Source organism: Oryx dammah, unplaced genomic scaffold (genome assembly GCF_014754425.2).
Source record: "Oryx dammah isolate SB20612 unplaced genomic scaffold, SCBI_Odam_1.1 HiC_scaffold_27, whole genome shotgun sequence".
Taxonomy (NCBI): Eukaryota; Metazoa; Chordata; class Mammalia; order Artiodactyla; family Bovidae; genus Oryx; species Oryx dammah.
This window is the reverse complement of record NW_024070211.1, coordinates 46,407,476-46,421,014: the sequence shown is the minus strand read 5'-3', so window position 1 is coordinate 46,421,014 and position 13,539 is coordinate 46,407,476. Positions and strand designations below refer to the sequence as shown.

The window sequence follows — 13,539 nt, the reverse complement described above, 5'->3', positions numbered from 1 at the left end:
GGCATAGCTTCACTGTGGTCAGTCAAAAAGGGGTCATGGAACATTCTAGTAGAGTCTGCCTCCTGCTAGTTGTTACTGTCATTCCTGCTTTCCAGGACTGACAATAGGTGCTGGCTGCAGTCTGGCCCAGGTCAAGGACATCTTGGCTGAGAGGGTCTCTGAACTCCCGGAGGAGAAGACCCAGACGTACCGAGCGCTGCTGAAGCACCTGAAGAGTCTGGCCAGCCAGCAGATCCGGAACATGGCTGTATGTCCTCTGGGCCCATCACGAGGCCTGCTACACCTATCTCTTAATCTCAGCAAAATGTTGAAATAGGCATTGGCAGAATCAGTGTGCACATGGGTCTCAGCAGATTGAAATGAGAGCACAGTAAACATTTAATATAGCAACCATTATTTAATAACATATTTAAAAGAAGACTCTGAGTCAAGTTCAGTCGATAGCTAAGTAGCAATATGAGTGGGAAAAGAATGTCATGGTCTCACTAACTTCATGATAAGACCTTCAGAGAAACTAATTTAATCTTAGGCTGCATTGCTGTTGCTAAGTCGTGACCTGTTCTTTGCAACCCCATGGACTGCAGAAGTGAAACACCTAAAACAAGGAGGGTAGCCTCCCCCAGCCCAGACTGTTCAGACCACCGCTAGACGGTAACGCTCAGAACAGGGAGGCAGACTCCAGGGTCGGTTGATTCAACCTCAGACGAATCCAGATATAGATCTTCAAAATACACATGACCCCTTCCCTTACATACCCCCGACTGATGTATTAGAAATTCTTAGGATACGGGGAAAGGAGAGAGAACAGGTTTCTATTGAAAAAGCTCTTCAGTTGATTCCAAATGATTCCCTGTCATGGGTTCTGTCTGACACCCTGGAGCCTGGTGAGGAGATGGTGATGGGAGAGTAAGGGGTTGGAAACCACTGCAGAGAGAGGAGTGGTGGGGCATCATGGAAGCTGCCTTCAGATATTTCTAGACTCCTGAGAAGAGGTGTGATATATTTCATATGATCACCAAGAGTAGAAGTATGACCGATAGGTGAGAAACCAGGAGTGTAGATTTCAGCTCAGTGGAAACAAGAGCTTTAAAATTAAGCTGTTCATAGAGGACTGGGAGTTCCGTGCCCTCACCCATGTTCCAGCCCAGATCACCCGCAACCTGGGTGGTCACTGTAGAGTCTGGCACTATGTGGGAAGGAGAATTCTGAGCTGGATGGCTGGTCGTTTCCCTGACATGTTCTGAGATGCTATAAGCTTAACCACATCCAAGAAGAGTCTCTCAAGAAGCGGAAAAGGGAGACTCAATGACAGATGCCCGGCACCTAAACATGGCCCCTGGGAAGTCCAGCAATTCCAGAGGCCCTGAGATAAGGCTGAGATCCCAAGGCAGCACCGCGGCTACTTTTGTAGCCAGCACTGTGGCCATCTGCACCACCTGAGTAGGGGTGGCTCAGAACTGGCCGCTGCACCTCAGTGCTTGGCTTTGCATCCCCGTCTGCCCCTTCCTTCCTGGGAGATTTAATCAAGTTTAATAATGCCTCTGTGCCCCCGTGTCTTCGTCTGTTAAAGGGGGACAGTGGCCTCACCTCACTGAGTTGTTGTGAGGACTGAGTGAGGAAATACGCAGGAAGGGGTGAGACATCAGGTGAAACACACCACATGCCCTCCAGTGCTCGTTACCATCCAGGCCTCACCCGATCCAGAGTCGTGGGTGGGTGGGGACCTCTCACGGCATCTGAACTGAGTCTCATCTGCAGAGGAGGCTGAGACTCCTCTCGACCCTGTCACCTACCAGGGAGGACCATGAGCAGGTGCTGGGAGGGGCGGGGGGCTCAAATTTGAGGGATCAGATGACTGAGGCTGAAACTCTCTCTCCTTAGTCCTTAGGGGGTCATATTATAAGCCGGCATAGCTACTCAGATCTGAACCCGATTCTGGCTGTGGGCAACGCTACCCTCAATCTGACATCAGAAGGTAAGCTACCCAGAACCCTCTGAACAGCACCTGCAGCGTTTCTGTCTCTGTTTTAGGAGGTACTATGTCAGAGCCCATGTCTCTGGCTCTCAATCCACCATGCGGAGCTCAGGGTCCTGGCAGAAGTCTCCTCATGCAGGGGATGGCACCTTCTGTACCACCCGCCACATACACATGACACCCAGCCCCAACCACAGCTCAGCCAGCCCGCAGCAGCCAGGGCTGTGTGCCGAGGCCAACTAGAAGCCTCTCTGTGACCAGAAGACCATTTCCTCCTCCTCCTCCTCCTCCTCCTCCTCCTCATCCTCCTCATGCCCCCTCTCCAGTTGCCATGTAAGAAGTCACAAGTCTAGTGAGGACACGCTGGGGACACGGTGGGGCCCCTGGGGGCAGGAGGAAGGCTAGCAACAAAATTTTGCATGCTGGCTGAGAAGGGCAGTTCTTGAGGGCTGCTCCAGGGTATTCCACCCTTGTCTCCTTGAGATGCTCAGCCCCCACACTGGCTCCGGCGGCTCCAAAGAGGCTGACACTCCCATCCAGTGCACGCTGACTGTGCCAGGCTCTGCTGGATACTTTACACAACACATCTAATTTGTCCAACGCCCCCAGCTGAGGTCGCTTGCAGTAGGGGGTGAGGGATGGGAATCCAGTCTTCCTTGATTTCCCAATGGGCATGCTTGCCTCTTTACCACCAACCACCTCCCCAGGTCTTCTAACTCCCCACTTTCCATCTCTCTCCCCCTCCCTCCCCCACACCCCATCAAATACCCTCACATGAGCTGAGTTGGACCCAGGGAACTGGAGTGCAAGGGAGCAGTCACACTGCCCCATGTGAACTCCAGGGTGTGGCCAACCAGGAATTATCTCACCAGCATCATAAGCCTCCCCAGGGAATTGTTGGCTGACACAGTCTGGTCCCTGATGGGTGGGAACTGAGAAGTGCTGGGAGGGACCTGCTGGCGAAGGAAAAGCCCTCACACTCCTATTTAGCTTCATGTGGGGCCCAGGAGAGGAAATCCCTCAGCCCTGAAGGACCCCATCAGCTGTTTTGCTGGGTCCGGCAGGCCTGTAGTCCAGGATCACCCCATCTCAAACCCTGAAGACTAAGGGAGAGGAAGCCAAGGCTCTGGGGTGTCAGGATAGCAAAGACAGCCTGGCCCCCATGCAGGGCCTTCTACTTTAGGACAAGCGGTGCTAGCTGTCTTCCTCTGCTGGGATGTTGGTTGTCACCTTTGGCTCAAGATCTCTGTTTTCCCAGCTCTGCCAAAGCCACCTCCAATCTGCACTCAGCCCAGCTCCAATGAGGCCAGTAGCTAGCTGGCACCCAGGAGGGAGGCCCAGGTCCACAAGAGCCCCTCTGGGCTCTACCTTCCTCTGTCTCGGCCACACTTACCTTCCAAGCAGTATCGCACTGCTGTTCCTGAACCTGAACGCATGTCAGATTTGCTGGACTGCAGTCTCCTCACACATTTCCCGTGGAGCCACAGCCACTTTTTAAAGCCAGAGGGGACTGCTCTAACCATCACCACCATGTGGTGACAATGGGGCTGAAAGGAGTTTTGTAAATTGTTCACATTGCTTTAAAGATATGGGTATCCCGCTTAGAGAGCTTCCCAGGAGTCCAGTGGTAAAGAATCCACCTGCCAATGCAGAGGACTTGGGTTCCATCCCTGGGTTGGGAAGATCCCCTGAAGGAGAAAATGGCAACCCACTCCAGTATTCTTGCCGGGGAAATCCTATGGACAGAGGAGCCTGTCAGGCTTACAGTCCTGCACTGTGCTTAATCGCTGAGTCGTGTTCAACTCCTTGTGACCCCATGGACTGTAGCCCGAAAGGCTCCTCTATCCATGGGGTTTCTCCAAGCAAGAATACTGGAGTGGATTGCCATGGCCTCCTCCAAGGGATCTTCCCACCCCGGGGATCAAACCCAGGTCTCCCACATTGCAGGCAGATTCTTTGGCAGCTGAGCTACCAGGGACGCCCAGGTTACAGTCCACAGGGTTGCAGAAGAGCTGGATATGGCTCGGCAACTAAGTAACAATAATCCAGTTTAGAAACCAACAGCAGCAGCAAGAACAAAAAGCAAATCCAATAATCTGAGCTCTGTTAATAGTGGAAACAAACCCTTTCTCAGCTTAAGCTATGCCCTGACTTTGATCATAGTATTGAACAAGTTAGATTTAGTTCAACAGTTTCTGCTAAAAGATGAAAACAGGTCTGGTAGGCCTTGGGGACAGGAAGAGACCCAGTTCACATAGCATGTGTGTTAACAAGAGTAAATGTCCTAGGGATTCCCTAGCAGTCAATTGGTTAGGACTTGGTGCTTCCAGTGCTGGGGTCTGGGTTTAAGCCCTGGTCAGGGAACTAAGACCCCACAAGATCCACAGAGTGACCAAAAAAAAAGTAAATGTCATGAAGCTGCCACCACCCTTCCCCGTGAGGAGGACGGGTCGGGGGCTGGTCCACCACACTCAGATCCCCACGCTGCTCCATGCGAGGAAGGTGACCTTTTCTTCTCCACTGCTGACATTTAAGAGTATAGAATAATCTTGCATTCCTTGTTGCAACTGTGCAGAAATGTCATTCTCTTCAACAGAAGGCACACGGCGGATTCCTCTAAGTGAACATTTTCTTGCTGGGTTGGCAAGTGCAGACCTGAAGCCAGAGGAAATTTTGGAGTCTGTGTATATTCCTCACTCTCAAAAGGTAAGACATGAGAGTTGTTTTTCTCTTTCTATAACTGAGTCCAGTCATCTTTAGGTGTTTAAAAACAGATGGAAGGAAAATAAGTCTGCCCCGAAAACCTGTTTCCTGTTCTTCGTGGCCTGGCGCAGCACCAAGGCCCGCAGCCACCCTCGGGCCAGCAGCTCTGGGCGGCGTGGAGCTGGGGTTGTTGTTTCAGCTGTGGGGTGGGGCCTGCCCAGCCTGCGCTCATGCTCACACACCCGCTCGTGTCCAAGATCTGGGAGGCGGAAATTAAAGTTCTCTGGCTGTGGAATGAGCTTCTCTGCCTGACCCACAAGGAGATGGAGGCTGGGGCTAGGCCTCCCCACTGCCCACTTGAGCTGACCCCCAACAGTTCAGAAGACCAGGAGCGCCTAACACATGATCCCTGGGGGAGATGTGGCCACGCAGCCGGCTACAGAGAGGACCCTCTGTCCTCACTCCCTGTTCCTGGTGCTTCTCCCCTAAAGTGTACCTGAATCTCAGAGACCAGTCTTCCCAAGAGGGGCAACACAACAGATACACAGAGAGATCCAAAGCCAGGAGGGTCATGCAGGAAGTCTTATATTAAGTCATGCTTTCAGCCAAGTATGATCTTCGTTTATTTTTTTCTCGGGAATGGAAACTCTGAAATGTGTTCCCAGTCCAGTGTGGATCAGTGTAAGAGACCCAGACAGAAAAACAGGCCGACCCACACACAGTGCCCCCGGTGGCCAAAAACATGGAGACACATGCAAGGCAGCGGCCATCTCTGTTAACTTTGTCACCACACCAGTGGTCCTGGGCCAAGGATCATGGGGGGAGCCATCACCCCTCTGACTCTTGGCCCTGGTAGGAAATTCCCTAGTCCACTGTTGGAAAGTTCTATTCAGCACCTTTATGAACTTTACAGAATGAAAAAGGGGTAGTATCTACAAAGCAAGAAATCCAGTGGATCTCTTTCACACTTTAAGCAAATCACCTTCCAAACACCTATGTTGGAGGGATCCTCCATCCTCATGGGGGACAAAGGGTCTGGAGACTAGCCTTAATGGCACCTGGAAATGAGAGCACGTGGAAATGATGTAGGGATCCCTTGCAAAGGCATCCCAGCCCCAGCGGGAAAGTGCACAGTGACCCTGTTAATTGAGAGTATGGGGTGTTGAAGATGGACCTTTGGGAGGACATCACTTTGAACAAAGAGGCAGCCAAATTGTCCTCAAACTGTGCCAAATGTCCTTTGTGTCCCTTTCGATTGAGTCTAAGTGATTAATCAGTAGCACCAAGAAGCAAGAACTCGCTCTTAGTTCTGACATATCAAATAACTCCAAATGGTCTTTGTCTCCACAGTGGGAATTCGTGTCAGCCTTCCGACAGGCTCAGTGCCAACAGAACGCCTTGCCCGACGTGAATGCCGGCATGCGAGTCCTCTTCAAAGAGGGCACAGACGTCATCGAGGACCTGAGCATCACCTATGGAGGGGTCGGGGCTGCCACAGTCAGTGCACATAAGTCCTGCCAGCAGCTCCTAGGGAGGTAAGCAACAAACCCTGTACCCTGATGGTGAAGCTTGACATTAAAAAAAAAAAAAAAATGGAAAGATGGAAACTCCTATATGTAGAATCGCTGCTTGTTCTTCCTGTAATTTTGCTAAATGACTCTAACCTCATTTGACTTTGATTAATAAGGCACAACCCTTTGGGTGAGGTATACAATGAAAATGGCCCAGGAAGGTGTTCAGCCCCAGTGCTCTTGTGCACATCAATGCTTTGGCAAACCCACGCCAGGCAGCATCCAAGCACTCCCCATTGCTCCCGCTGCTCAGGGGCACTCTGTTTCCTTCTCAGCAAAGGCAGTGTCCAAGTCTGAGTCCTGGCCAGTTCACCAAGGAATTGGCCATAGTGGTCTCTTTATTTAAAGCCTGGGTTCTAGCATGTCCGGGCTGCTTAGCGCAGCCTCCCAGGCCTCGGTTTCCCTTAACAGCTTATTTAAGTGATTTTTAAGTTTCCATCCAGCTCATAAAATGAGACCGTGGGGTCTCTGAACCATCTAGCACAGGCCTCTAGTCACGGAGACCTCTGGTCATGGAGACTGCCTTTTCTCACTGGTTCCTTCCTGCCCCCAACCCTCCCAGGCAGTGGGATGAGCTGATGCTGGATGAAGCTTGCAGGCGACTCCTGGATGAAGTCTCCCTCCCAGGCTGGGCTCCAGGTGGGAGGGTGGAATTCAAGAGGACTCTGGTAGTCAGCTTCTTCTTCAAGTTCTACCTACAAGTTCTGCAGGAACTGAAGAAGCTCATAAAGCCGTTCCCTGTGCCTGTAAGTGCTCTGGCTTTTATGGGCTCCTGGCAGCATAAGCTCCCACCTTCCCCATTCCTTTTGCAAACTGGCAGTTCCAGCTTTTCCTTCTTCCTGGGTTCAGCCCTTCAGGGTTACTGAGGGGTGAGGCTCAGGATGCCAGACTGTCTGATGCACAGATGCTTACCAAGTGCCCTGAGCAGGGAAACATGATGGGATCCCTGCCTCCGGTGTGCAATTGTTTTTCTTTTAAAATCAACTCTGTTGGAGTATAATTACATAAAAAACAATGCACCTATTATTTAAACTCAGAGAGTTTTGACAAATGTGTAAACCAGTGCAACCACCACTTCAAACAAAAGTATTTCCATCACCCCCAAAAGTGCCCTTTTGCCCCTCTGCTCTCAACACACTCATCCCTGCCCCCAGGCAACCCTGATCCACTTAATGACACTATAGATTAGTTTTGCTTATTTTGGAATTTTATATTCAATATGAAACATTAAATAAAATTTTATTTTTCAAAAAATCAAAACATTTATGTGTGCATGCTAAGTTGCCTCAGTCACGTCCAACTCTTTGCAACCCCATGGACTGTAGCCCCTCAGGCTCCTCTGTCCGTAGCAAGAATACTAGAGTGGGCTGCCACGCCCTCCTTCAAGGGATCTTCCTGACCCAGGGATTTATCCCCTGGTTCTTTTGTCTCCTCCGTTGGCAGGTGGGTTCTTTACCATTAGCACCACCTGTATGCTAATATATAAGTGGCTTCTTCTCAGAATTTCTGATTATGAACTTCGGGAATAAGTTACCAAAGCAAAACATTTTTTCTCTCTTTCTCTCTCTTCCCCACTCAATCAGATTCCTCCCCAGACTATGACTGCACCTCTCACCCTGCCTTGCACCCATGTTCCCCAACCACACCACACCCCAACAGCCCCGTGTTCCTAAACTGTCTGCTTTTATTCATTCAGATGAAACCCCTCACGGGACTTCCCTGGTGATCCAATGGCTAAGACTCCACACTTCCTCTGCAGGGCACACGGGTTCAACCCCTGGCTGGGGAACCAAAGAAAGAAAGACGAAGACCCTCACAAACCACATTTACTCGAATAACTCTTGCCACCCTTGAATTTCCAAATCAAGACACTAGATATTTTTCAGTGACACCCAAAGAGACTTCCCAGCCTTGCCGCTCTCCCAGAAAAGCTGAGGGAAATAATTAAGCTCATCATTTACCCCAGCTCATTCTAGAAGGGCTCCCCCAGCCCTCAGTTTTCTTGATTCTCCTGCTGCCTCTGCCCAGCTCGCTGCCAGAGGGCCTCTCCCTCCCTGGGCTAGCTTGGCTCGAGGATCAGATTCAACCAGTCTGTCCAGGTCCTCCTAGTGTGGAAAGGGAGGGAGGGCAAGGAGCATTTGCCAAAGTGAGAGTCTGGGAGGCGCTGTGGATTTGCATCATCCCGGCTACCTGAACTCATGGTTTCTCGGTGACCTTTGCCAAATCCTTTTCACGTAAATCAAAGCCCAGTTGAATCATAGACTAATCAGCTTATCTTTATTGTTTTGAATCATCTCTCAGAACAGCCGCCGTTATCCTGAAATTTCAGACCGATTCCTGAGCGCTCTAGAAGACTTCCCGGGCACGGTTCCCCAGGGAGTCCAAAGGTACCAGGTCAGTGAGTTTAATCTAATGGAAACCGAGAAACTAAGAGACAGTGATAGCTGTGTGAATAAGCAAGCACTTCAGAGTTGCACATTTCCCTTCTGACTTTCTGAGTTTTGCCAGGACATTGGCCCTTTGTTTCAGGCCTATGCAGGGAGAGCCTGGGTCTAAGATCAGACCCGAGCTACTGAAGCTGGATGCCCCCAGGCCAAAGTCACCTGAAGCAGCTTGACCATCCAACTAATACCCGAGAGTCTCTTCCAACTGCCATTCTTTGGGCAAATGTTTGAAGAGTAGCTTGGCTGGGTGTAGGGGAAGGACAGACCAGGACAGTAGCAAGGGTCAGTCTCCAGCCCCTGAGTGCAAATGTTTAACCTCCAGTCAGCAAAATGAGAGCCTGCAAGCAACTGAATCCCTTGTCTCGAAGACCAATTGAGAAAGTATCTATAATTTTCCACTGGAGCACAAGCCCTCCCACCACCCGATCTCCACACTCACTCCACACACATCTTCAGGTAGAAGAGTTCCAGAATAAACACTTCCTCCACTTATTACACTCCCAGGGATATTTTGTTGCCACTCACAAGGGCAGACAAGGCAGCTTAGACCAGATCTGGATGGGCTCCATTGCCATTGGCCCCCCCAGCCCCCCACCAGAGGCCTTGCTCCTGTCAATAAGCAAGCTTTTGGCTTAGATTTTGGTGCCCCACTCTCAGGAATTATATCACTCCAAGCCTTATCATCATGATGGCCTTATGTGTAAACAGGCCGATCCTTAGAAAGGTAAGGAAGCAGGACAGGGAGAGCCCTGAATTCCAGAAGACAGGGATATGGGCCACCACTCAGGAAAAGAAGATGCCAAAGGAGAAGCCAGAGCACCCCTTCACCAACTTCACAATTTTGCTAAAACATTGGCCCCATCTAAAGCATTGCCACAGAGCTGAAATGACAGCTCCCCAATCAAGTTACATCATTAAACTCTCATGCTCATCTGACCCACTCCAGTGTTTGCTGACTGAGGGTGACCGCCTGATTTCTCAACCCTGAATCAGGAGTATTGGCAATTGGCCAGGCCACTTCTGAAGATGGAAGTTTCCCAGGGAAGCTCTTGTCTTTCTCTGTAGAGTGTGGATTCTCACCAGCCCCTCCAAGATCCAGTTGGACGCCCCGTCATGCATCTATCGGGTCTCAAACACGCGACTGGGGAGGCCGAGTTTTGTGATGACATCCCCATGGTAGATAAAGAACTCCACATGGCTTTAGTGACCAGTACCAGAGCGTATGCAAAAATCTTGTAAGTAAATGAAAAGCTTTCAAAAAACTCTTTCTAAAGCACACTTGGGGATTCCCTGAAGCAATGTGGACCATTCTTTTGAAATGTCTAAACCCAAGGAACCTAATGGAAAGAATGCTTAAAAGGTCACCAGCCCCAAGAGGAGGAAAGGAATGTCAGTAGAAATGATCATCATGAAAGGGAAGGAAAAAAATCACAATTATGGGCCCTTGCTTTCATCTCCCTGCTGCAGCCTCAGGCATGGCTCAGAGGAGTAACTCTGAGTAGGTCTAATATTCAGCTGGTGGTAAAACCCTGAACTAGGTTATTGCTGAATGGTAAATGGCCACTGTCCTAAACTTCCTTAGGATGCCCCTTGCCACAGCCATGGTGGCCACACCCCTCCTCTCCCCTTCCAGCAACTACAATGTTATCCCTGGCCCAGCAGGGAGGCTCCTGGACCCTGCTCTCTGGCAGGTCAGCTCTGATTGGTCAGGGTCTATAGTCCAGTTATCATATATTTTGACTTTCATCCATGCTCTATCCCTCCCTCCCTCAAAGCTTGCTGATTTCTACTTCTCAAATATGTCTCTTTTTTCAGATCAATTGATTTGTCCAAGGCCCTTGAAATACCTGGGGTGGTTGATGTGATAACAGCAAAGGACATTCTAGGCACCAATGGCACCGAAGATGACAAACTGTTGGCCGTAGATGAGGTGAGGTACAGGACGTGCTGTCTCATGTGACTTGGCACAAATGATCACCAAGGTACCACCTCCAGGCAGCTTTCCATCCCCTCCCAGCCCTCTCTGCCACTAGGGGCCAGAAAGCCAGTTCTTCCAGCTTCTCTCTAATGCTTCTCTCTCTCTTCTAAATGCTTCTGTGTGGGGCTTCCTTGGTGGCTCAAAGGGTAAAGAATCTGCCTGCAATGAAGGAGACCTGGGTTCTGTTCCTGGATTGAGAAGATCCCCTGGAGAAGGGAATGACTACCTACTCCAGTATTCTTGCCTGAAAAATCCCATGGACAGAGGAGCCTTACAGGTTATAGACTTGGTCACAAAGAGTCAGACATGACTGAGCAGATACTGTTTCACTTTTCAATGCCTTTATAGACCTACTCTTCTGGAATCAGGAAATAACATTGCAAAAAGGAAATTTATTACAGAAAAACAACAAATACTCATTTTCCCACTGTGTACTGTTGAGTCAGTTTACTCTTATTTGAAGAATAAACGCAAGAACTGGTGTGTATCAGGATGGAAAATCCTTGAAAAAATCTAGGAAGGAGAATACAATATACAGCCACTCTCCATTATTTACACTGAACTCTCTTCCTTCATGGACCAACCGTCTCCCTACCACCTCCCACTGACCTTCACATATTCCATTCTTAATAAAGTTGCTCATATCATTCCCGACCTTTAATTCAATTCTACCATCATTCACGGGGCACTTGCTTTTGGAGCCAAACTATCTTGGTTCATGGTCTCGCCCTGCCAGTCTGTATCATCACCTGTGAAATGCTGTCTTGATACCTGTAAAATATCATCACCAGTAAAATGGGAATAATCAGAGGAACCAACTCATTGTGTTGTTATGCAATTTAAACTAGCTGATCATGTGAACTGTTCACAGCAATGCTTGGCATGTGAAGGCTCTCAGGAGATGTTAGCTGCTGTTGTCACATCTCAGGCTGTTTCTCCTCCAGCCATGAAATAAACCACTGTTCTTTCGGTTGAACTCCAGATGAGGAAGCTGGCTATTGCTTAGGAGCTATATTATCTTCTCAGGCTGCCAAAACAAAATGCCACAGAATGGGTAGCTTATAAAGCAAAAATGTATTTTCTCACAATTCTAGAGGCTAGAAGTCTAAGATCAAGGTGTTGGCAGGTTTCTCCTGAGGTCACTCTTGCCGGTTTGCAGATGGCTCCCTTTTCCTGTGTCCTCATAGGAGACGGCCTTTTCTCTGTGTATAAGCCTTCCTGGTGTTCCTACCTCTTTTTTTTTGGCCATGCCTCGTGGCATCTAGGATTTTAGTTTCCCTACCAGGGATGGAACTCATGACCCTGCAGTGGAAGCGTGAAGTCCTAATCACTGGACCATGAGGGAATTCCCTTTTTTCCCCCTATGTCTTATAAGGACACCAGTCATACTGAATTAGAGCTCCAACCTTAGGACCTCATTTCACCTTTATTACCTCTTTGAAGGCCTTATCTACAAATACAGTCCCATTGGGGGTCAGTGCTTCAGTTTGGGGGCTGTGGAGGGAGGCACAGGAATCATAATGTACAAAATATACTCTCCCTATCTGTAAAATGACTCCATGAAGGCATCACACATGAATAAATCACCCTCGACAGAGGACATAGCAGATTCTGGACCCAGCCAAATTCACATCCACTCTGGGGCTTACATTCAATTGAGTAAAATGGCTAATGAAACCATATGTATGATTTAAAGTAACTTTTAAATTAAAAATTTAAAGAATTTTTTTTTTAGCCAAGCATATGATGTGACTCCAGTCTGGTTATTGTTGGTCAATAATAGTAACTAAGGCACTAGCCATTGGTAAGTTTGCACTGATAGTACTTTTACCCAGAATTTTCCCCCTGCTTCATGCCTATACTTTTTGCAGGTCCTCTGTGTGGGCCAGATCATCTGTGCTGTGGTTGCAGAAACAGATGTACAGGCAAAACGTGCTATTGAAAAGATAAAGATAACTTATGAAGAGCTGGAGCCCATAATCTTCACCATCGAGGTAAGCAGAGTGCCTGGGCTCTCCTATAAGGTTGTAGAATCAAAAGTCCCTTGTAAACTTTTTAATGCGAGACTTATTCAGGGCTCTACTTCTTTTTCATCACTGGTTTACTCTGGAAAAATCAACTTTTTCTGGAAGGTATTACTTGCATGAATTAAAATTAGCTTTGGTTCCAAGAAACAGGAAAAAAATAGAAGTTTCTTTCTCCTACACATTCAAAAAAGTCTAGAAATGGTCAGTTTCAAACTTGCATGTGGCTCTAAGTGTCAGGGTCTGGGCTCCTTATATCTATTAATAGTCGCTCTGTCCTGCGTGGTTTCCATTCTCTAGATCACACTTCGGTCCACAACAGTTACTGAACACTGACCTTTGAATCCACACTTCAGTCAGCAGAGAGAATGAGGCAATGATGAAGAGAATATCCCCTCTCCTTAAAGACACTTTTCAGAAGCTGCACATAATCTTTCTACACCTCCTTGGTTAGAACCTAATCAGGCACTACACCAGCACACCTCAAAAGGGGGTCTGGGGAACACACACTTTATTCCAGGTGGCCAGGTATTCACTAGAAACTGGGGGCTCTATTACTTGAGGAAAATGGTGGGAATGGATATTGGGAGCAATAATCTTTTCAAAATGGAGCCCAAAAGCAGTGGGACTTTCATGATGGAATTCTATAGAAATTTCCGTTCTCACTTCTGGGTCTAGATGATGGAATACAAATGCAACTTCCAGCAAAACTAATGAATTTAGATTAGAAAAATCAGGTGTAGATTTATGGCGTTTGCGTGCTCTAATTCAATGAAAGATAAGTTCATATCAATTAAGTTGACAAAAAAAAGAGTACTTAATTTTTGCTTGTGAAAGAAATAAA

At 48.4% G+C, this 13,539-nt stretch overlaps 1 protein-coding gene across 4 annotated transcripts in view; it reads left to right on the top strand.

Moving 5' to 3' along the window:
- Positions 1 to 13,539, top strand: part of LOC120854638 (aldehyde oxidase 2) — an 80,433-nt gene that overhangs the window by 27,818 nt on the left and 39,076 nt on the right. For all 4 annotated transcript variants that reach the window (XM_040228839.1, XM_040228837.1, XM_040228838.1 and 1 more), the window contains exons 11-19: positions 96 to 247; positions 1,882 to 1,975; positions 4,572 to 4,681; positions 6,029 to 6,213; positions 6,812 to 6,995; positions 8,551 to 8,643; positions 9,759 to 9,928; positions 10,509 to 10,623; positions 12,543 to 12,665. In XM_040228839.1, the coding sequence (XP_040084773.1) occupies positions 96 to 247; positions 1,882 to 1,975; positions 4,572 to 4,681; positions 6,029 to 6,213; positions 6,812 to 6,995; positions 8,551 to 8,643; positions 9,759 to 9,928; positions 10,509 to 10,623; positions 12,543 to 12,665 (1,226 nt within the window). The remainder of the gene's footprint in view (positions 1 to 95; positions 248 to 1,881; positions 1,976 to 4,571; positions 4,682 to 6,028; positions 6,214 to 6,811; positions 6,996 to 8,550; positions 8,644 to 9,758; positions 9,929 to 10,508; positions 10,624 to 12,542; positions 12,666 to 13,539) is intronic.